Raw genomic sequence first — 24,441 nt, 5'->3', positions numbered from 1 at the left:
CCACATCTATTTCTCTCCCACAATTACACTTGTTATAAACAAAAGAGAGAAAAAAAAAAAACCTTGTTTTTTAATGTTCTTCTTTGCTAGCTTTTTATTTTTTTTAGTAAATGAACTAATGAAGAAGGTTTTTGTTGTTGCTTAGTTTTATTTTGATGAAGACAGTGTAAAAGATGCATTGAATATAAAGAATAATCATTGAAGAAAACATCGCTATAAAGCCATTGGCAGTGTTTTTGATTCAGAAGGTATTCTCTTTCCCAAAGACTCCAAACTACGTCAATAGTCACCAGACCATTTGTATCTTCACCACTGGGGATGAATATTAACAGAGTCTTTGTTGCTGTTGAGATGACTCAGCTTGTGGCATCAGGAGTGGTTAAGGAGGTGTCTAATGAAATAGATAACATGCAGTAAAGCTGAGAGGTTTCTGAATGTTTTACTTAGCAGTGCACATCCCCAAATAGAAAATTCCCATCTCAAGAGTCCTTCAGTTTCTCTTTCTGGCTGAATTAAAAGCAGCAGCAACAACAACAACACCTAGTTCGTTTCAACATAATCAACCCAACATACAGTAGTGTATAATAAATCGTTGCAGTGTAGGACAAAGCATCCGGGACTCTGCCAAATGTACAGAATGCCGACTGATGAAACCATACGGAACCTTGTCAGTGTGATCAGCTAAACCCATCCACCAGGCAGGCACAGAGTACTTCCTAGGTCCAGGGAGTTATACATACAAATGTGGTACATTTTCCCCCTGGAATGCAAATTCTAGATTCATATTACACCAGAATAGCATTACACAGCACTCTTGTTTTGTTTTGCTTGAAAGTTCAATATTTTCTTTGTCTTTAAGGAAAAAATTCTTTAACCTCATTGCAAATGAAAGCTTTTGTCAACACTTTCCCATTTAGTAAAAATAGATACGTTTAAGTACAATTGATTGATAATGTAATATTTAAATAAAGATAGCATAAAAATTTAAAGAGATTTATCTGAAATACAAGATATAGATTTTTGCTCTTTGATATGTGCCATGATGTTCAGGAATACTTCATATATAATGTAACACATTATGTATGTAATACAATGTAGCTATACCAGAGATATATATCTCGTAGAATAACTTTGAATATCATGAAAATAGTACAAATTTGGATTCACTTCAGCTTCTTTAATATATATACTGTGAAGGGAGCACAACCTCAGCCTCTTTAATTGGCTACATTTTAACTAAAGAGTAATAGTATACACTTTAAGTGAACATAATGAAAACTGGACTTTTCGTTTGTTTAACAAATTCCAAATTCAATGCTAGCATGATGCATTGGACAAACTTTCCATTCTCGTGAAATTGGTGGGAAGTGCCATGCTTTATCACAGGGTGGGTGGGAATTCTATAGCTCTCTGAAAGAGCCTGGATCATTAACTAAAGCGGCCCATGTGTGGAGACAGAAGACCAAATTAGGCCCTAAGGAAGTCTTACCAAACTCCCACTGAAGTCAATGGAAATTTGCAAACGCACTTGAGAGGGCTCTTGTCGCCCACAGGTTATGTCAATAATTTCACTAGATCTTTAGACACACAAGTCAAAAAAAAAAAAAAAAAAAAAAAGAAAGAAAAAGGAAAAGAAGGAAAAAGAAAAAAAAAAAAAAAAAAAACCAAAACACCCAAACCTGTAAACCAAAAAATATGTACCTCTCCAACATCGTAGATCCAAATTCGGCCTTCTGAGTCTCCAACGGCAACTTCTTTCCCGGCTTGAGCCCAACGAACACGGTTTAGGGCAGAAGCCCCTTCAATGGCCACACTTGCTGTCGGGACCTGTCAAAGAGGTTACAACAGCAATAAAGAATCTCTGAATATGAATTTAGATGCACAAACTTAGCATGATACGTTTAACTGGGTGAGTCACCACTGCCTTCACGTGCATGAAGTAATATACGTCCCTGTGCAGGGGTAAAAGGATTCATTGTTCTTAAATCATATGCTCCACTGAATTAAGGGGTAGAGAGGAGACACTTTAACAAAAAAGGAAAAGAGGGAGAGTCTTTTTCCACAGTCAATGGGCAATGAGTGACAAATATTTCTCCGGATTATGCAGGGTGTACATCCAACATACAAACACAGCAGCTAAATGTGATACTTCACGATCAGGTCATGATTTATGGATCGATGGAGAGAGAGATTTCAGGATTTACCAAGATTAAGGATACTATAAAAGGCAGGAAGGGGGTTTATGGTGGAATAAAGGTCATATTAATGTGTGTCTTCAGGGAAAAAATATGTATTGATCCTTCAAAACCTCATCAGGGAAGGGATGATCAGAAGACAAAAAGTGCAGGTGGAAAAGCTTCAAAACCTCAAATTCTCCTCTTTCTTTTTTTCTTTTCCTCTTTCCTATTTCCCCCCTTCCTGTCAGTACCAGGATGGACGAAGCACTCTATAAGTTTGGAGATGTCCCCAGGCTGATACCCTGATGGACTGCAGCCCCTGTTTGTAGAAGAGGCCTTCCATGTCCTTTAACAAACACTGAAACCTGCCAATGCTGATAATTACTATCATACTAATTATTGAAATACACTGAGGTGCTGAAATGGAACCTGCAGCATTTATGACAAGAGCCGTAGTATTAGGAAGACGTTTTAGGGGGCCCACCCCTCTGTATCAACAGTTGTGTAAACTCTTGTCTTTAAGTTTGGAACTTTATACGTGATGTAAAGATCGCATCTCTGCTTCTTCTCCAAGAACGTGGAATGGGAAATGACAACAGACCATTAAAAAGCAAAAGAGTAAATGTTGAAACAAAAAGAAAAAAATAGAGTGAAAGGAGGGCCCTAGAGATCATCTCATGCCACTGTTTAAGACCTGTGTCTCCTAAACAGGTCGTTTTAGGATGGAAACTCGACGTACTGTGCCTCAGCTCTCCCGGCGTTCTGCTATTCAAGGAATTGAAACCATCTGTTTATGTGAGATTATTGACCCAATACCTATCTTTAAAATAGCAATAAAAACTCCATCATATGTAAGAATCTATGTTTAAACTTAATCTTGAAATCAATAAAAATTCTTTTACCTGCTTAAATCACTGTATGTCAATTGTGAGCAAAAATGTAAAACGAAAGTCCCCAACTCATTTATTTTTTTAAAAAATACACAATTTCTACAATAAAGGTGCCTGCTGTGCTGGCAGGAGGTTGAATTTTTAACCAAACCTTTCAAAGGCCAAAACAATGTGAATTTAGATGGGCCATAATTCTGTCAATATGCTTGATTATTAGTGCGCTGCTCAGAAAACAAATCTGAGATTCAGCCATAGTTTTCAGAGTTAGTTTTTAACACCATAATTTAGGGAGATCGTACAGGATCATACTTTATAAACCTAACTCTGTTCAACATCAGATTTTATCAATGAACAATCTCAAAAATTGAATAAAAATGTTGAATCTTAATATGAATGTTAAAAATTAATCATTCAAAATAAACTGATTTCTGATACACTTTAAATTATGCCTAATACATTTGAAAGAATTGTATTTATTAAGAATTAAGTAATATAGCAAACTGGGACAAATACTATTTTAGCCATTTAAAAATACCTTCAGTTCAAATATTATAAATGGTTAAAAAAAAGACTATCACAGCCTACTATATGTGCTAAAAAAAGTATCAAATGCATGAAGGAAATGATAAAATATATTTTATTAGTTTTACTCATAATGACCCTTCAACAGCTAATCAGTCTATAACGAAACTAATCCATATATTGAACTCTATCTCTCTTACTTCTGTACTTTGCTTTCACAGTTATATTCACACTTTTTAAGGCTCAATCATTTTAATTGCAAAGACAGGATATCTACTGCCTAAATTACTACATTGTGTGGAGTGATACTCAGGTAGGTGAATATGAACTATCCTTGCATAGGAGCAATTGGAATAACTTGGTCTAAAGGTACAGTAATTTCAACAACAACAGCAACAAAACCCACTGGGAATTCAGGTTCTCTCTCTTTTTTACACAAATTTACATCCTAATCCAACAAACACTTGAAAAATCTTGTTCAACTTGATAGGAGGTAAAAGTCATTCGAGAGTTTAAAAAAGTGTTCAGTTCACTACCGGATTTGAATCAGACTCGACATTTCTACTAGTATTCTGAAAGCAGAATTATGGTTACCACAAAACTAAGCAATTTGCATGGCCCATAATGATTTTTAAAAAATATTTATCTACAAAACTCTTATGTGGTTGTCCCTTGATACCTAGAGAAAGAGAAGGGAAAAATTATATTTGGCAATTAATTTCCTTTTTGACAATTTCATTGTGGACACGTTAAGTTCATTTTACCTAGAAAGCAGACTACAAACAAAATAAGAACAGCTACATAGGAATTATTAAGGCATGTGTAGAACTCACTCCACTGCATCGTAGTTGGGCATCACCTAAGCATCATTTCTACTAAATCTGATTTCTGATACAAGGGGTCTCCTAAGCCAACCTGGAAAACGTGTGTCTTTTGGTTGATTTAAGTGAATGAGTTTATTCTAGCAGATAGAAGCAATATGATTTTAATCAACAGTGATGAAAGACTTTGGGAAACCATCACAATGTGGAATAACAGCATCTTTCTATGAAGAGCAATAATGTTATGAACATTTCAACATCCAAAAATGATGGGCATTGCACACATTTATGCCTTTTGCTTATTTTCAAAGATACTTCATCACATAACTCTTATCTTTGTCACACAGTTCTTGTAGCCAAAAGAAAATAAGAAAGACTCAAACTGAAATATTTGAAAATGTAACTATTTGGCAGTGGTCAGGGATGCATATAATTTTGCAAGTTACAGAGGCTCCATAATAACACCTGAGGGATATTTCCCTGCCCCCTCCCACAGAAAATACTAGGGGGCCTGCTCCTCCTCAGATCCTCCAGCTATAGGCTTCCTAATTAAAAAGGCTGAGCTGCTTCCTGCTCAAAACACTTCAAAAGACCTTTCTCTTGTTCTCCACTTGACATACAGTTTACATGCTTGTTCCCCTTACCTGTCCCTTCTTATTTACGGAGAGATGCCCTGAATCAGAAGCCGGGAAGTGCTGAAGAGAAGGTTTTATTTTTCTAAATCAAAGGACATTTAATATTCATGTTAAAAAAAAGACACAAGCCTTCTCCCCAGTAGCTGAGTTAGCACCTCAGTACTGTTGAGGGTGTGGGCAAAAGGAAAAATAAACATGGCAGAATTTTTTAAAACATAAATGTATATAGCATAATTTTTAAAAAGAATATTTCCTTATTATTAATTCCCCCCTTTTAAAAAAAAGGGGGGAGGCCATTTTTCACTTCTCTAAATGTGACATGTTGATATCCCGCTTTTTTTTCAAACACTAAGTTTAACATACATGTTCAGAGTTGCAAACTATTGTAAAAGTCTGCCTGTGAGTTCAGCATTTTAGATAAAGATGATTTTACCTTGTAAAAATCAAATGGAGGGTGGATCTAAACATAAAGGGTCAACAGAATCATCTTTTATGAATTTAAAATAGAAAGTGTACCAATAGCAAACACTGACAAATAACCCTTCTTAAAAGCTCAATCTCGAGTCAGCGTCCACAAAAGCTTACTTTTCCAAGTGCTTGCCAATGGAGTTATTTCAACACTGCTCTGAAATATGCCTGTGTATCCTTTCCCGCAGGGAAAGGCGTGAACACACAGCGTTTTGCTTTTTGCAAAAAAGGGTCGTCCATTGTCCAGGATCGGCCACGGTTTGGGGATGACGTGAGATGAAATGATTTGGGGCCAGTGCATCTGCCAGTTCCCTTCAGAGCAGTCAAGAAAGGGGGTCGGCAGCCCAGCTGCAGTTGAAGGGTCAGTCCAAAAAAGGCCGTTGGGGAGAGAGAGGGGGAGACGGAGAGAGGCCGGCTGCGCCCTCCTCCCAGCCCTCCCCCCCCCCCAACTCGGGCGCCTGCGCCGCAGCTCACCTCGGTGTCATTGTTGAGGTTCCAGAGGTCCAGGCGCCCCATCCCGTCCACGCAGGCAAAGAGCGCGGGATGCACGGGGGACCACATGACATCGTACACATAGTCTGCATTGTCTTCAAAGGAGTAGAGCGGCTTGTTGTGCTGTAAAGCAGAGAGACCGTGAAGACTTTGTGGCGCTGCCGCTGCCTCGGGCTGTCTAGCGAGCCTAATTAAAAACTTTGCACATTCACAAAGTGTCATAAAACTTCCCGAGATGAAAGTCCTCGAAAAGGTGAACCGCAGCTTTAATGTGACTAGAACTGTCCAGTGGCATAAATAAATACCGGGGGGCGAGGGGGTGGGTGGGAAGGGGGGACTCTTAGGGGACTGGGGGCTGGGACCGGCGGGGGAGGCGGTTTCAGACACAGGCGTACGAGACATTCCATGCAGGTGGACGGGGCTGCCCATTAGCTCGGAATTCTCGCTAGGCTACGCTCCGCGAGTCGCTCGGAGCCCAGACCCAACCGCGCTCGGCCTGCGGGGATCTGACCCGCGGGGATGCTCTGGAAGCCCCCGCTTGGCCCGGCGGCCCCGGACCTCTTGCATGGAAGGCAACGCCTGCCACCTCGTGGTCTTTTTCTGTAGCTGCATGTCTGCTTCCAGGCCAACTCCAGGCCAAATTCATACTTTAATGGTTCCTTTGCGGCGGGAATGGGAACACATATTTTGAAGGGATTTGTGTAGCTCTTTTGGGAGGTTAAAAATCTCGCGGTTCTAAGATCCTAGTTTCTCTGCCTCGTCAGGTGGACTGGCGTGGCTCAACGTAGAATCCCTGAACCTTCACAGAAGATGAACCACATTTTCTAGATCACCCAGTATTTCCAACAGCCCTGAAATTGGTGTTTTGGGGGAAGGCATTAGCACACCCCCCACTGCATACAAATGCTTCTACTCCAGAGGGATACAATAAATTAAAATGGCACTCTTGATTTCCAGTGAATATTGTCACATCAAAATAGCACAGAAGTCAGAGGCAAGTTTGAAAGTACACCAGAAATAAAACGTAATTGGACTTCATGAATTATTCATTCCATCTGGCTTGTCTTATTCTAATTTCTGCATAATGGCTTTACTAATCCCTGATCAATTAATGTAAAATGAAATTTAAATGATAATGAAAGCCCTAGAGATAAAAGAAATTAAGTATTCTTATATCCTCTGACAGAAATCTAAACAATGGGAGTTTTTTTCCACAATGTCTTCTTCATCCAGTCAGCTGTCTGTATTCTCTTCCTGGGTTCGGCTAAATGCCTGTGCAGGCCAGAGGAATAAGATAAAAAAATATAACACACAATATGAACAATCAAATCCTTTATGCATAGAATGTGCAAAGAATGTTTCTGTAGGTAACAGCTCCAAATGTTCGAGTGAACTCCCAATGTGTATGGTTAGCAAAGGTAAAATGCATAGAATGCACTTGCTGATGTGAAAGTGATAAAAATCAGTGAGAGACAAAAACCTAGAGCAAAGATTTGTTAGGGTAGTAACTGTAAGTGATTTCTCTTTCCATGAATTATATCGCTTTGACATTGCTCAGAAATGAACACAATTCTAATACTATTATAGCAACACAGAAGATTTTAGATGGGCCATTGTGCATGCAGGGGGTAGGCAGTAGATGTGTGAGATGTGCTGTATTTGCAAGAAGTGTCTAATGGGGGAGTGATTTGAAAAAGAACATATGATATTGAGACCTCAGAAAGAATTAAATGGACATCAGCCTTACATTTTTGTATTTTAATATTCTATAACTCTTTTATGCCAGAATGTTTATCGTATACCATGCTTGCAGTGTGATTTTGAGGTAAAGTTAATTGTCAACTTGCTATTTACGAATAGCTTCTTTCTTCCTCTCAAGCTTTGGACTAGGTGATTCAAACTTCCTTCTCCAGAGAATCTGAATATCCAGTGACACCTTAAAGTGGCATGATTGTATCATTTTTCCTTACTGAGATGGAGTAGCTGGTCTTTCACTGACCACTTGTAAATATTAAATTCTAACTCTTAGTACAAGACTATTCCCACCCCAAATTCTTGATTTTGTAGCTAGCCAGTCACTATTTGTTAAACAACATGAGTGACAATTTTCTCAAAGTCAAAGCGTGGAAAAGACATACTGAAAAAAGTCGATTCTCAGTATCCTCTCTCAATAACCCAGCTGATAGCAGAACTGAGTATACAGAGGTCTAGATATAGACTTACACATACAGACAGACATTAAACACAGATCATATTTACATCCTTGTTTTGATCAATTATAAAACCACCCAACCTTCAACAGCCATTTTCTAGAAAGCTGATATTATTTGATACATTAGTTCTCCCAATAAATTACCCCATTCATCTCTACTTTGCTTCTTTCCTTTTTTTTCTTTTAGTTGCTGCTTCTGTGAGAAACCCAATCAAAATTGTAATACATCCTGGAGACTTCACTTTTTAAACATCTGGAAATAACAGCCATTGTTCATGCTACCAAAATCCAATTGTCTCATGTTTGATAGTATTGTATTGAAATGCTAGTACTGTCTAAGTTTTTCTCCAATTTCCTTATTACCCCAGCCTCTAAGACTGAAGCTTGCATCACAAAAACCACTGCCACATTATTCTAGGCTACAGTGTGTGCAAGTTTAGGGGAAGGAAGAAGGGCATATGTTTTCAAGGGCTTTGTTTTAACCTTGATAGATTCACAGGTTGGGAACGTCTTGGTCAGGATTGAACCCACTGTCAGGGGACCAAGTGGACTGACAGCTAGGAACCCCTAGTTCCTGAGTACAGCATTGTGTGAGTTGTAGGCATGAGCTAACACCCCTCTTACATCCTTAGGCAGTGCTATTTTGAATATTAGCTGTACTTTTTTTGATCAAGGAATTCTTCATTCTCTTTTCTTTGGGGCTCAAAAGGTAATCTGAAAACCTCATTAAAAGTTTGGTGATGAGTGCACTTGTCGTGTTGAGCACCTGGTGATGTATGGAAGTGTGAATCACTGTATTGTACACCTGAAACTAATACAGCCCTGTATGTTAACTAACTGGGATTAGACTAGAAACTTAAATTTTTTTTGCCTCAAATGCTTACTGTAAAACATTTTAGAGTAGATAAATAAATCATGAAATATCAACTTTTTCATCAAATGTATCAAAAGCATCAGGAGCTAAAGATTCTGTTTTTGAAGTTTGAAACATAAATGTCTGGATCTACAAAACTGCTCTAGCTTTATCACCAGTATTAGAATACTACAAGTTTTGAAAAGGTGCAGAGTGTGGGGACAGATCTGACCAACGATTTTTGAGGAGGATCCAGTCATATCATTTATGTATATTAAAGCTACAGAAGCTTGGGAATTTTAAATATTCACTCTGTAAAATACTCCAGGCCATCTAATAAGCTAAATATGGCTTCACAGCACATTACTGTAGAAAGTGTTTTTCAAAACCTTCAAATTTCCTGAGACAAAAACCTCTTCACCCGTGTGTCTCCATTCCCAGTGCCGTGTTTAGTATCAGCACACTGTTAAAGAAGAGAGACAAGGACGCTGCACTGTTACCTGACGTATTGCATGTGTGACAGACACATGCCAGTGAAATAAAGCCACGACACCCTGTGCTTTAGACAAGTTTCCGGGGCTGTGCCAAAAATCCAAAAATATCCAGACACAGATCAGCTTGACTTTAACATCCTGCCTCGCAGAGCAGAGAAGCAGGCGACCAGTCACCTCCCAGACAGACATGAAGGGCAGGGAAGGGTAAATTGTTGGGTGTTTGTTCTGCATGACTCTACACACACATTGTCTAATTTAATCCGCATAAAATCTCTGTAAGGTAGATGGTATTTACAGAAAAGAAAATTATAGTTCGGGAAAGTTAGTAGCTTTCTCAAGGCTACGAAGATTGTAAGCGGTGGAGGTGGATTTGGTTCTCTGGTTTTCCTAGCTGTTTAAGCACATCCTTTATTTGAGGGAACCGTGTGGTCCTCTATAAGACATAGCAATGGTCTTCGGTCTTCAGAGCAAATACGGCAGCTCTGTTACCTGTCGTTCTATTCAGTTCAACCAATATTTACTAACCACATGCTGTATAACTTGTAGAAAGGGTTAAAAAAAAAAAACACCCTCACAGAATGTCGGTTGCATTTCCCGAGTTGATTATTAATAGTCGTGAAGATGTTACCCACACAATTCCAAGCATCCTTAGCACCTTTTGACACCAGCAGAAATCTTTTTCTTCAAAAAACTGGGAATAAGATGGAATGGCCCTTCTGCCAGCAGGGATAAACAGGAGGCCACGCGATAGAGGGTCTAATAAAACGATGTCAGGAGGCAGAGCTCTGGGTTCCAGCTCACCAAATGTCTATATAGCTTCGAGTGAGGGGTTACAATTACACGATCTGAAAGCTGAGGATAACATGGGGAGCGTGGGCCGGAGAAGGTAGTAGGACAAAGTGTACACAAACTACAGACCATGGAAAATTTCACTGAACAGCCTTGGACCTTAGTATTTTCATCTATAAGATGGAAGGCGGGAGCCTCTGGCCTCGAGAGTTGCTGCTGGCTTTCTACGACTCTGTTCTGCACTAAGGATTGACTGGAATAAAGTTTGCAAAAGTTTTTTAGAAAGAGCTATTCGGAGATAAGTATTATAATCAAAGCCATCTTACTTGATGCTCTGTGAAATCCGTTTCAGTGATTTTTAGAAATTTTTTATTTCATAAAAATATACATATAAAAACGTACCAGTGTGGTTTTTGGTGAAACACCGGACATTATGAAAGTAATAATAGGTCTCTTATTTGACCAAGTAAAGAAGGCATAATGGATATTATGTTTACACGAGAGAAGAAAGCAAGGAGTGAACTCTGTTCCAGAGTGAAACTGTACAACATCCATGAACGTTTTACAATAAAGACTTGATCTCTAGATTTGAGCTTTGATTTTATAAGTCTACTTCTGAAAATGACCGGAGCTGCATATTTTTCCAATCAGTTAACTATAAAATCATTTCATGAAAGATTAATTTCTATTTCTGATGTCAGATATTTATATATACCGAAGTCACATTTAGAGAATATAATGTTTGTTTTATTTCTCTGTGTTATTTATTTTCCTCTCATCAGAATCTCTAGGCATCCCAATAGGGTTTAGAATTTTGAAGGTGGGTGAATAGGAAGATTTGTGTTAAAATGCCTCCTAACGCCTCCAAACACTGTGGTTCTTGAGGTTGTATTTGCCTCTAAATGATTAGCTTTCAAAGCAGATTTAGTAGAAATGTTTACCCAAACCATGAAAATTTCTTTTGGAGTAGAGGGGAAGTGGGGTGGGTGGTGGGGGGTAATGCATGGGTCGGTGGGGAAGGGGCCAGAAGACTAAATGTAGAATTTCTGTATCTTTATTCTGAAATAAAAAGAAAACAAATGGAATCTTACCTTGAAACTGTATCCTGTTGGGAAAAAATGATGACCAAAATACTAAACAATGAGTAATAAGAAAATGTCCTTCAAAAATTGTCATGTGGGTTCCTGTGAAGTAATTAAAATAAATAGCCAGCCAGTTCTTCCAGGAAACATTAAAATGTGAGACCACAATATCACTTTAAAAAAACCACCAAAGGACCCCAAAACTTCAGGCTCACACAAAAATGGATGCCTCTACCATAAAAAGAAAGTGCTTAAACAAACAAACAAACCAAAACTCACAAACCAAACCAAACCCAAAAAAAACCAACTCTCTTGGCCAAAAAGAGGTGTTGTGAATTTGGTACTATCATTAGAAAACATTATTTGCAACTTAATTTGGAGTCCTTGTAAAGCATGAAGTATCCTGTATTTAATCGTAATTTCTATGGCTAAATATTAAAGCAGTACAGACCATACCTAAATGGCATCTTTGCCTGTTTCTATCATGATCAGAAATTCGAAAGTAGCCATAAACACTTTGGGTGAGTTGAGCTTAACAGCATATGGATAGTGCGTCGGTTTGCCGTTTACATGTATTTACCAAAAATATATTAGGACTTTAATTTGAACTAGTAAATTTACAGTAATTGCAAAGAAATTTATAGAAATCCAGGAACGTAGCATTTGTCTCTCAACAAATGTAGAAGTTTTGCTAAATAAGTACTGAAGCCACATAAAAGGTGTTCTTTGTTGCACTGCCTTCCTCGACTGCTTATTTGCATGGAAGAATCCTCCTAATCCAGGAGGCGCCACCAATAAAGAGGATAATTATCCATATAAAAGAATGTATACATATTCACAGGTTTTGACTAGTATTTGAGTGTTTAAAGCCACGATAAAAACTACAAGCTTTGCCTAATTCATAAAAGGAATATTTCCCGCACTGGCATGATTTTTATGAATATCAGGTCTACCTAATGGTTTTTTATTTTTTTTTTAATTTTTTTTTTCAACGTTTATTTATTTTTGGGACAGAGAGAGACAGAGCATGAACGGGGGAGGGGCAGAGAGAGAGGGAGACACAGAGTCGGAAACAGGCTCCAGGCTCCGAGCCATCAGCCCAGAGCCCGACGCGGGGCTCGAACTCCCGGACCGCGAGACCGTGACCTGGCTGAAGTCGGACGCTTAACCGACTGCGCCACCCAGGCGCCCCTACCTAATGGTTTTTTAAATGGGCATTTTCGGGGCACCTGGGCAGCTCAGTAGGTTAAGCGTCTGACCCTTGATTGCAGCCCAGGTCACGATCTCATAGTTCGTGAGACAGAGCCCTGCGTCGGACTCTGTGCTGACAGTGCCACAGAGCCTTCTTGGCTCTCTCCCTCTCTCCCTCTCTCTGCCCGGCTCCTGCTCATGCTATGTCTCTGTCTCTCAAAATAAATAAATACACTTAAAAAATAAAAAATAAAAAAATAATATGGGCATTTTCATAGCACGAATCTGCACAGAAGCCATTCAAAAACACTAAACAAACTGGGATGCTCTCTTAAATTGCTGTTTGTATCCATCTCAGCTGCTCTGGCTCTTTCGGTATGTTCTGCCTTCTTGCTTGAGTAGAGGGAGGGCAGAGAGGGTCACTGTATTGCCAAAACCAGGGGCAGCAGAATTGCCTCCTGAGTGCCATGGAGGTGGCTGGTCTCTAGACTGATTCTCTCTGGACTGATAATTCTAAGGACCACGTGGCTGTAGGAGGCAAGGCATACAACAGAACCACTTTGGTTGCTGCTGCCCCAATTCTGTTTCTCCTATGGCTGAGCGGTTTCATATCCAACATGGTATCAGTTAGAGAAAGAAGCATTCAGTATATGTACATAAAGATCAGGTTGCTTAGAGGCTGTATTAGAGGTGGGAGGGAAGGATGTTGGTATTAAGGATGAGGGGGTGTAGAAGATGATAACGGATTGGACCTAGAGGCAACCAGAATTGTGGTTGCATTATTGTCTTGGAGACTTGAAAAATTAGAAGAATGAATACATAAGGCAGCACAGTTTTGTTTAATCATTTATTATTTAATGTCAAATTGTTTACCTGCATTTTACTAGTGGGTAGATAAAGTGGCAGGACATTTCACTCTTTTTTTTTTTTTCAATGTTTATTTATTTTTGAGAGAAAGACAGAGCGCGAGTAGGAGAGCGGCAGAGAGCGAGAGGATGAGAGAGAATCCCAAGCAGGCTCTCACTTCAGCATGGAGTTGATGTGGGGCTCGAACCCATGAACTGTGAGATCATGACCTGAGCCAAAACCAAGAGTTGGACACTCAACTGATTGAACCACCCAGATGCTCCCAGATATGTATAATTCTTAAAGAAAGATTTAAAATATATAAAATTATAAACCTAGATACATGCATTATATCTTGATTCATATTTATTTCTAAAGTGCCAGGTAAACATTTGCTATTCTCCAGAGCTAATCTGACATTAGTGGTCTCACTACACTTAGTAAATATGACATTTACACAAATTTCGTTTTTGCTCAAGAAGTCCCATAAACCAGATTTGTCTCATCAAATGGGTTTAAAATCTAATGGTAAAATTATTTAAATTAAAAAAAAATTTTTTAAACATTTATTCATTTTTGAGAGATGGAGGGAGACAGAGCGTGAGTGAAGGAGGGGCAGAGAGAGAGGGAGACACAGAATCCGAAGCAGGTTCCAGGCTCCTAGCTGTCACCACAGAGCCCGATGCGGGGCTCAAAGTCACGAACTGTGAGATCATGACCTGAGCTGAAGTCGGAGGCCTAACCTGACTGAGCTACCCAGACACCCCAAATTATTTAAATTTTTGATTCTACTTCCTGCATCAGCAACTGATGTATATATATATATATATATATATATATATACATATATATATATGTATACACACACACATATATATATAATATATTATACACACACACACATACACACACATAAAGGGCATATTTTCAAAGGGTCAAAGCAAGTAGGTTTGCACTCCTGTGTCTTCTGGTGTTAAATGTAATATATCTTTTATATTATATCTAGGGGTCCCTGGGTGGCTCAGTCGGTTGAGCGCCCGACTTCTGCTTGGGTCATGACCTCATGGTTTGTGAGTTCGAGCCCGCGTTGGGCTCTGTGCTGACAGTGCAGAGCCTGGAGCCTGTTTCAGATTCTGTGTCTCCCTCTCCCTCTCTGCCCTCCCTCCCTTGCTCGTGCTCTGTCTCTCTCTCTCTCTCAAAAATAAATAAACATTAAAAAAATCTATCTATCTATCTAACCTAATATTAGTATAGCTGATACTTGTATTTATTTCAATCATGGCATGGAAAAAAACAGTAAGGAGAATCCCACAAAGCAAAAGTTCAAACTATTCTGTTTAAGTGTTTATTTTTTTTTTATTTTTGAGAGAGAGAGAGAAAGAGTGTGCATGTGCACAAAAGGGGGCAGGTGGGGGTGTGCAGAAAGACAGGAGACCAGAGGATGTGAAGCCTGACGTGAGGCTTGAACTCACGAACCATGAGATTATGACCTGAGCTGAAGTCAGATGCTCAACTGCCTGAGCCACCTAGGTGTCCCTAAAATATTCTGTTTATCTGTAGAACATATACTTCCTATTTTGCAACAGATTTTCTTACCTTATTCTGTTTCACCTAAGCCAAATTGAAATTAATTTCTTTACAAATTTTTTTTTAATGTTTATTCATTTTTGAGAGACAGAGAGAGAACAAGAGGGGGTGGGGCAGAGAGACAGAGGGAAACACAGAATCTGAAGCAGGCTCCAGGCTCTGAGTTATCAGCACAGAGCCCCATGCAGGGCTCGAACTCACAAACCATGAGATCATGACCCGAGCCGAAGTCAGACACTTAACCGACTGAGCCACCCAGGTGCCCCTGAAATTAATTTCTATTCAAAAAGCAAACAGAAGCTAAACGTGACGTAAAGAGATTCAGGACATTGTAAACGGCCATGGGAAAATAAACTACATTAATTAAGAGCCCTGAACAAACTGCAAGTTTAAGAGGTCACATGAGGCTGGCCAAAAGGGACCCACACTAGGGTTTGGTCCCAAAACAATTACTTCGGGTGGTAAAGATGAGTTTTAATTTATCTTCCAACATCAGACATACAATGTAGTTTAGATCAGGAGGTGGGGGTGGAGACATCTTAGAATCTCATAATTATGAAGATAGTGTGTCTGTTATTTGTTATTCTCATTCTCTCTTCAGTATTGTTGCTTGGAAGGAAAAGGGTAGGGAAGGCAACTCATGAAATAAAAAGGCAAATGTTTCCACTCAGGTTAAAAGAGCAAAAGAAAGGATTCACAGCCCTGCTTGCACATTGCAAAGCCCAGCCAGTTGAGTGAATCTTAAGTCTCAAAAGTGTTTGTACTTATATGGATTATTCACACCTTCTGTATAAATAACAGCTACAGGTACGTGTTGGTGGGTGAATATGGGGGTGTGTGGGTAGGGGTAAAAGGACAGGAAGTATGAACACAGGCTAAGTCTGGCTATGACTTGATGATCACATTCTTGTGGTTTCTTTCAAAGTTAAAGTCTTCTCCCCGAGTGAGCTTAATAAAGGAACCCCTCATCCCCCTCAACCCCCACTCCCTCCCCCTAAAAAAGAAAAGAATTTGATGACTGGCACATGTAGTTTTATCGAAAGCCAATTTTAATGTTTGCTATTCGGTGCTTGGAAGGGAGGGTAAGGGGGACTGAAAATAAGGATGAGGGGAGAAAAAAGTCAGACGCCACCTGAACGTCGTGTTTATCAGAAAGGCAGCCAGCAGGGCTTTGGGGTTGTGGGGGAAAAATGCATTCTGTCATCCGGTAAGTGTTATTGGCAGTGAACTATTGATTTTGTTAATCTTCTTTCCTATTTTAAGTGTTATGCTTAGATACTGGAATAGCAAAACTTTAACTTGTGATTTTTATTGTGTTCTGGTATTTTAAACATTTCACAAAATGTTAGCAGAAGGAAATACGCTCAAGGCCCTTTGTTAGAATTATGTAATTTTTAGATGTTTTCATCTCAGTTTAAAATAATCTAACCCATTTCAACAAAGTAGGTTGTTTTACTTAGGATACCCACATGTATTAATCCATCAACAGTGGATTATTAAGGACCTACCATATGCTTTCCACTTTGGGCAGTCAATAGAAGAAATATAAGATCTACCTCTGTTCTTAGGGACTCACAACCCATTGAAAATTGTGAAATAAAAGGAGAAGGATATTATTTATTTGGAGGTCTATTTTCTCAGTTTGTTCCAAAAGGATTTATGGTGTCTTACAAATGAAGTGTTCTATAAAGTTAAGAATAAACACACCACAGAGGCAGGTAGAATAGATAACTTTTACTAGGATTGTGAGATAAGCTGATTATTACAATCTGGTACTGAAACAGCCCTAAATGTCCGGATAACTAAGACAAAACACGTCGTAACACAAGAAGGTATGTAAATTTCACCATCTGAAGAAAGAAAGATTACAAATTCCTCCTCCCAGACACATTTTTTGGGAAAAACTCAAGGAGGAATTTACCATGTCTGTGAATCCCTGGAAAAGAGACTGGCTTTCTGTCTTGTTTATACCAAAGAAAGAGAACAAGGATGTAGCCAGGTGCTAAATTCTGTGGTACAGATGTTCGGTGCCAGAGGAATTCGGAGATTCGGGGTGGGTGGGGTGGGGGAGTGGGTGTTGGTGGTTACCATGGTCTGATGTGGTCAAGGAAGGGATTATCTAGGACAGGTGATGGAACCCGCCTTGAAAGATGCCTAGGCTTTGACAGATGGTAAGGAAGCCCGTCAAGGAGGGGAAAGCAAAACATGCAAAGACCTGGCTATGTAAATCGGCACGGAATTCCCAGATGAATGGAAAGGTGAAAAGTGGGGACAGCCTGGTGGACTCTGAGAATTTGTCCTAAGGAATAACAGGAAATAATTTGGGTTTGTTTAGGGCGGGATTGGGGCCATGTTACGAATAGCCTTGAGTACAGCGTTCACACTTTTTGATGCAATGAGCTACTAAGCTATTAAACATGTATTGGTAAACGGGCAGAGCATTGTAGTTTGTGCTGAACAGATGCAGAGATGTCTATATTCAAGTGTTTTCAGCTTTTCCAGTGTGGGCAACTGAATGATGAATATCATTAATTGAGTAGAAAGAAGAACAAACCGAATAGAGGAGGAAGATCTAGTTTGTAATATTTTAAACATGGTGCATTTGAGTCTCTGGAGATGACACTCAGGTGAAGTTGGCAGTGGGAATGTAGGTCTGGGATTGAAAGAGAGGACAGGCTTGAAGTCCATGACAAGGAATCATTCACAAGAAATGCTGAGGGACAGGAGAGAGCAGGGAGGAAGGAGAAAAAGAAGACTGTGACAGATTTTGAAAAACTGGGCCAAGAAAGTGAAGAGGAAAGAACCAGTGGAGAGGTCTAAGGCAAATCAAGGGACATAACTAGGGCTGGAGAGGGCTACAGGAATGAGAGGTAGAGAATATAAGATGAGTACTAAAAAGAAGCCACTGCACTTAGCAGTTAGGGGCTCATCTTGGTCTCGGAGCAAGAAGTGTCTGAAGATTAATAAGGTTTGTTGAGGAGTGGTTGGGAAATGTGGCAGAGGTCCGTATGGATGCCCATTGGCTCTTCAAGTGGTTTGGCAAGCTAAACCAAATTTTAGGACATGGTCGTGATATTTTAAGTTAACCCATCCATTAGATGTAACATCTTTGACATTTTAGACCATTTCTTATGAAGGTTTATATCTCTTTTTAAATCTTTTAAAAAATTTATTTATTTATTTATTTATTTATTTATTTAAATATGAAATTTATTGTCAAATTGGTTTCCATACAACCCCCAGTGCTAATCCCAACAGGTGCCCTCCTCAATGCCCATCACCCACTTTCCCCCCCCTCCCACCCCCCATCAACCCTCAGTTTGTTCTCAATTTAAAAAAAATTTTTTTTAATGTTTTATTTTTTTTATTATTTTTTTTTAATTTTTTTTCAACATTTATTTATTTTTGGGACAGAGAGAGACAGAGCATGAACGGGGGAGGGGCAGAGAGAGAGGGAGACACAGAATCGGAAACAGACTCCAGGCTCTGAGCCATCAGCCCAGAGCCCGACGCGGGGCTCGAACTCACGGACCGCGAGATCGTGACCTGGCTGAAGTCGGACGCTTAACCGACTGCGCCACCCAGGCGCCCCTTTAATGTTTTATTTTTGAGACAGAGAGAACATGAGGAGGGGAGGGGCAGAGAGAGAGCGAGACACAGAATCCGAAGCAGGCTCCAGGCTCTGAGCTGTCAGCACAGAGCCTGACGCGGGGCTCAAACTCACAAACCGCGAGATCATGACCTGAGATGAAGTCGGATGCTTAACCGACTGAGCCACCCAGGTGCTCCTATTCTCAATTCTTAAGAGTCTCTTATGGTTTGCCTCCTTCCCTCTCTGCAACTTTTTTTCCCCTTCCCCTCCCCCACGGTCTTCTGTTAAGTTTCTCAGGATCCACATAAGAGTGAAAACATATGGTATCTGTCTTTCTCTGTAGGACTTATTTCACTTAGCATAACACTCTCTAGTTCCATCCACGTTGCAACAAAAGTCCATATTTCATTCTTTCTCATTGCCAAGTGGTATTCCATTGTATATATAAACCACAACTTCTTTATCCATTCATCAGTTGATGGACATTTAGGCTCTTTTCATAATTTGGCTATTGTTGAAAGTGCTGCTATAAACATTGGGGTACAAGTGCTCCTATGCATCAGTACTCCTGTATCCCTTGGGTAAATTCCTAGCGGTGCTATTGCTGGGTCATAGGGTAGGTCTATTTTTAATTTTTTAAGGAACCTCCACACTGTTTTCCAGAGCAGCTGCACCAGTTTGCATTCCCACCAATAGTGCAAGAGGGAGATTTATATCTTAAACACTTGGCATCAAGCCTTGCAAGTAGGAGACAGACAAGATGTATTGAAAGTGGGTGATGAAGCAGGAAGCATCTAGGTGCAGTCCCATTTCTGCCTGACACTCATGAGAAGAGCCTTGAACTTTCCTCTCTTTGGACCTGCAATTCTTTCTTCGTCTCCTCGGGGTTAAACCTCTGCCTTCCCTGATTAAGTTTTGATTCAGCATCCTCCTTGGCCTACTTCTTGTTCTTCTGGCGTGCTACTTTGGTTTCAGAACCTTTCCCCTCACTCTGGTACCTTGAAACCTAATCTCTGATGAAGGTCATGGTTGCTGCTCAGTCATGGCCAAGATTTCAGCAGGCTTGTCCACTATAGGCAAGGAGCCAGGAGCAGGGTACTGTTTTGAAGAGGAAAAGTGATATGAAAAATAGTAATAGAAACTAGCCTACTACAGACTTGGACAGCAGGAAATCTAGGCAGGAATTTCCTGTGTACTATAGGAAAATGTATGTCCTAAAAAACAAACAAAACTTATCCTTGGATTGAAAGCATCAGTATGTACCTGAGATGTTTTGTAAGATATACATGTCAATTGGTGTGTGAGTGTTTGTATGTGTGTGTGTGTGAGACAGACAGACACACACACACATACATACACACTTTTCCATGGAATATTCTTATTCTTATATACTTATTTGTCTGGAGAAGAGCAGTGATGTCCAGGAAGAGGAGAATGGTGGGCTATGAAAAACCTGAATCCAAATAGCACCACACAGCAGCCTGATTACCCTGCACCAGTTAGTAAATGTATTCTGAACATGGTGACGACGGTGAAATGGGTCTTTGGATTCAGCGACCACAAAGTCACTTCTTACATTAACACCATTGCACCGACCATTCTTGCTACTGTCTCTCAACATCCACAGGTCCCTCAGGATTCTGCTGCCCCTGGGAGTCAGCCTTGGGTGGACTGGAGCTCTTCAGGCACTAGGAATGAGGTGTGTGTATGTGAAAGAAACTCATGGGGAATTTATTACTGTTAACTTTTTTGTCCCTTACCAAGGGTCAATTGTGATAATGAAATATTCTTAGCTCTTGTTATGGGCTGAATCATGTCAGCCCCAAAATTCATATATTGAAGGTCTAGCCCCCCAGTACCTCCGAATGCGACTGCATTTGATGACAGGATCTTTAAAGAGGTAATTACGGTTATGGCGGGCCCTAATCCAATCTGACTCGTGTCTTTCTTAGAAGAGGAGATTAGGACACAAACATGTACAGAAGGAAGAGCATGAGAAGACACAGGAAGACCCCCCACCTGCAGGCCAAGGAGAGATGCCTCAGAAGAAATCAACTCTGCCCATACCTTGATCTTGGACTTCTAACCTCCAGAACTATGAGGAGATAAATTTCTGTTGCTTTAGCCCCTCTTCTGTGGTACTTTGTCATGGAGGCCCTAGCAAACCAATACAGTTCTCAAATGAAAAGGAGCCTCTCTTTCTTCTTGGCCTCTAAGGCACACCCACATGGGCACATTCACCCTACAGTTCTGCACAGATGGAATTGCCCCAAGAGTGCAAGACACATACTGCTTCGGAGCAGCTATTTTCTCCTTCCTGAACGCGTCCCTTTGTGATCAGTGATGGCACTATCTTGCATTTTACTGCACCTTCCACTAAGGGGGCCTCTGGCGAATATAAAAATATCCCCCTTTTGGAGACGGCAGAGCCTCTTTTAAATTTCTCACTTAGCTTTAAATCATACCTGTAGTTCCGCAGTGTTGTTGAGACATTGGGGACAGGTGAGGACGGTGTGGGGGTGGGGGCAGTGAGAGGTGGGGTGGAAAACTGTGGAATTCAATGCGATCTCAATACAAATGGGCCAAACCATCGCAGGGATGGAACTAAACAGGAACCAGAAATTACAGTTCTGTTCAATTCAGTCACTTTAGCATGAAGACAGAACTATTTTTTTCCGTGCTTGAGATTCGAGTTTATTTTGATTTAATCTTGTCACCCTCTGCAGGCTCAGTCTTGGCTCCCTTTTCTTTTAGGAAAGGTAGTTGGAGGGTGAGATGGGGGATGGGGTCAGAGGGCAGGAAAAGGCAAGGCAAGCAGGCAGGGCAGACGGAGAATGACTAGGGTCCTAAAGCTGAACACTCTCATCCAGGGGTTGGGCTTAACCTTTAAACTCGAGCAGGCAGGCCCCTGCCCAGCTTTCCTTATCAGCCTCCTTAAAGGCTAATTACTGCTGAATGGGTTCGTGAGGTTGGAAAAATTTCAAAGAATTTTTGAATACATCTCTACAGTTCTCTTCTCTTTAACAATAGGATCTATCAAACAGCGAGGGGAAGGCTCTGTTTAAAAGCACCGACAGGGGATCAGAAGAATGTGTTTGATTGCTAAAGTGACTAATTTATTTTTACACAGTGTTAATGATGCTACAATAACCAATATCTATAGCCTGGTTTTGACAGTTTACTGCACGGGTTCTCATTGTTTAAAAAAAGAAGAAAAGGGGGAAAAAAAAGAAAGTACGAAAGAAAGAGAGTGTTTTATTTTGCTACATTTCCATTTGTTAACAAAACTCCTCATAAGCAAAACCAGAGGTCATTAGCAAACAACCAAAACATGCCTGTCTCCAGAAGAATACAACTCCCTTCATCATTTAAAATAGAGCTCTGCCGAAAACCCAAATCATGACAAATCCTTAACATGAAAAATTCAGTGCAGACTTGAAACCACCTGACTTTACTTTGGGTTTGTGTTCCTTAAAATTACCTAGAAAATACCATAATCTTCTCTTCGTGGGGCTGGATGGGGGCCAGGGCCCTGGCTCCAGAGGCAAAGGGCAAAACTAAAAATCATGTCTGAACAGACAGCTCCACCCTCTCTCCCAAGTCCACTTGGCCCCGTGACAAAAAGCGAGGTCTAAAGCACATTCATCCACGGCCTGGGTTTTTGGCCAAAACTCAAGACTCTTATGGGACAAACAAAAATGAAATCCAAAATGTTATCACCCTCGCCTTTAGAAGTCAAATGGGCTTAAATGATCACACCGCATACGGTGAGTAGTTCACATCTGCAGGGTGATAGGGAACAACAGAGCCATATTAACATGTAGCTTTGTTTAGAAGGATCCTTAGCTGAGAGTTTAGATTCCAAATAAGTTTGATATTGTGTGTGTGTACATATGTGTGCATGCGTGTGTGTGTGTGAGAGAGAGAGAGAGAGAGAGAGAGAGATTTCCACACCAAACGAAACGCTTTGAGAGTGAAAGGTAGAAGGCGGGCACTGGGGACTCCACTGTGGGGGCCTGTTTGCTTGGCACCCCCAGACCATGGCTAAGCCTCTCTATGCCCTTCATTCTCCTTCACCAAAAGCTTCAGTTCTGAAGAACTCCCTCTCCCCAGTGCCCACCCACTCTGCCAGCCTGACTCTCTCTCACGCTTCAGATGGGTGAGAGCCAGGAGAGACTGTCAAGTAATTTTTACCTCCTGCTGAGCTAGTGACAGACTCAGTACAAATAGCTACATTGAGCAAGCACCTCCACGCCACAGATCGCAGGGCCAGCTCTCTAACAAGGCAGTCCCGGGCTATGATACCGCCATCTGGTCCCACTGGGGCAGATCAGTGCTGAAATGGTAAGGCCAGGCTTTCCAAATATGCTTTCCCCTCGTCCCCTAATCAAAACCCTGTGCTCTAGCCAGCCGTCTGCGTTCACAATCTCCTCTGCACTCTGAAAACCTTCTGGCCTTCAAGCCTTTGTTCGTGCTGCTTTCTACCCTTGGAGAATATACTACCCTCTCTCCTCACACATTGTCCAATCCTGTGGTCCCAATCAAGCCCTGCCTAACCCACATTTCCCCCTCAAATACCCACACAGGCACAGAGATGTCTCCGTCCCCCAGGCCCCAGACGTTGTTTTCTGACTTCTTTTTAGGCACTGCGTCTGGGGCTGCCTTGGAGTCTGTCTTATGCAGTTATATTTAAATATATTCTTACTTCATTCCTAAATTGTTGTTTAGTTTTCCATGTAGAGTGAGGTTTTTTTTTTTTTCCTTAAGACTTCATTATTCAGAGCAGTTTTATATTCATAGCAAAATTCAGCAGAAAGTACAGAGGTTCATTTCCCACATATCCACACCCTTCACCAGAGTGGTATATTTTTACAAGTGCCGAATCTATATTGATACATCATTATCACTCAAAGCCCATAGATTACATTAGGGCTCACTCTTGGTCAGATACATTGTATGGGTTGGGACAAAGGTGTAATGACATGTATTTATCACTCTACAAGGCAGTTTCATGGCCCTAAAATGCCTCTGTTAGGGCAAGGTTTTTCAAACAATTCTGGAGGGCTGGGGGTTTAATTCTTGGGGGGAGGGAGATTCTGGGAGTTCTCTGGGAGAAATATTAATTTTATATTTTCCTTTAGGGAAGAGCCAAGAGATTAGGTTAACCTGCTTCGGATCAGCCAGATGCCGCTGCCTTGTAGATGTGCGTGTCAGGGTCAGGCCTGCGGGAGTGTTTCGGTTCAGTCATGGCAGCCTCGGGAGGGGAAACACTGAGGAACCGTGAATAGAAAATGACCCATTCGTCACTCTTGGAGTCATCTCACAGCAGTGAAGATACAGTCACTGTATCACCACTTCACTTTCAGAGGAACCTGATGTGTCACACAAAGTTAATGTAGTTCATGTAAGTGGTTATTTTGGGGGGTAAATTTAATTTGTAATTTTGGGGGAGCCGTAAAATTATTTCAAAGTTATAAGCTATGGCTGATATATATTTTAAAACCCTGGGTGTCTTCTCATTTCTCTTTAGAATAGAATCCAAGCTCCTCCTTAGGCCGCAAGGCCATGTGTTACTTGACCTCTGATTGCTGTCTCAACCTCCTCTCCTGCCATTCTAGTTTTGCTGAAAACATGGAGGCCTTTGTCTCGTTCCTCATACAAAACAGGTCAAGCTTTCTCCTTGCTTCTCAGCCATTTACATTTGTTCCCTTCACCTACACTAGCCTCCTTCCCCTCACCGTCACAGAGCAAACTCTTTTTCATCACTCATGTCTCTCAGGTGTCCCCTCC

At 40.7% G+C, this 24,441-nt stretch overlaps 1 protein-coding gene across 4 annotated transcripts in view; it reads right to left on the bottom strand.

The window, feature by feature from the left end:
- DYNC1I1 (dynein cytoplasmic 1 intermediate chain 1) overlaps positions 1–24,441 on the bottom strand; it is a 313,957-nt gene that overhangs the window by 16,306 nt on the left and 273,210 nt on the right. For all 4 annotated transcript variants that reach the window (XM_023250368.2, XM_045052401.1, XM_045052400.1 and 1 more), the window contains 2 exons: positions 5,988–6,128; positions 1,702–1,827 (listed from right to left, as the gene is read on the bottom strand). In XM_023250368.2, the coding sequence (XP_023106136.1) occupies positions 1,702–1,827; positions 5,988–6,128 (267 nt within the window). The remainder of the gene's footprint in view (positions 1–1,701; positions 1,828–5,987; positions 6,129–24,441) is intronic.

This window comes from Felis catus, chromosome A2 (assembly GCF_018350175.1).
Source record: "Felis catus isolate Fca126 chromosome A2, F.catus_Fca126_mat1.0, whole genome shotgun sequence".
Taxonomy (NCBI): Eukaryota; Metazoa; Chordata; class Mammalia; order Carnivora; family Felidae; genus Felis; species Felis catus.
Note: the sequence above shows the minus strand (reverse complement) of the source record. Positions and strands in the feature narration are given on the sequence as shown.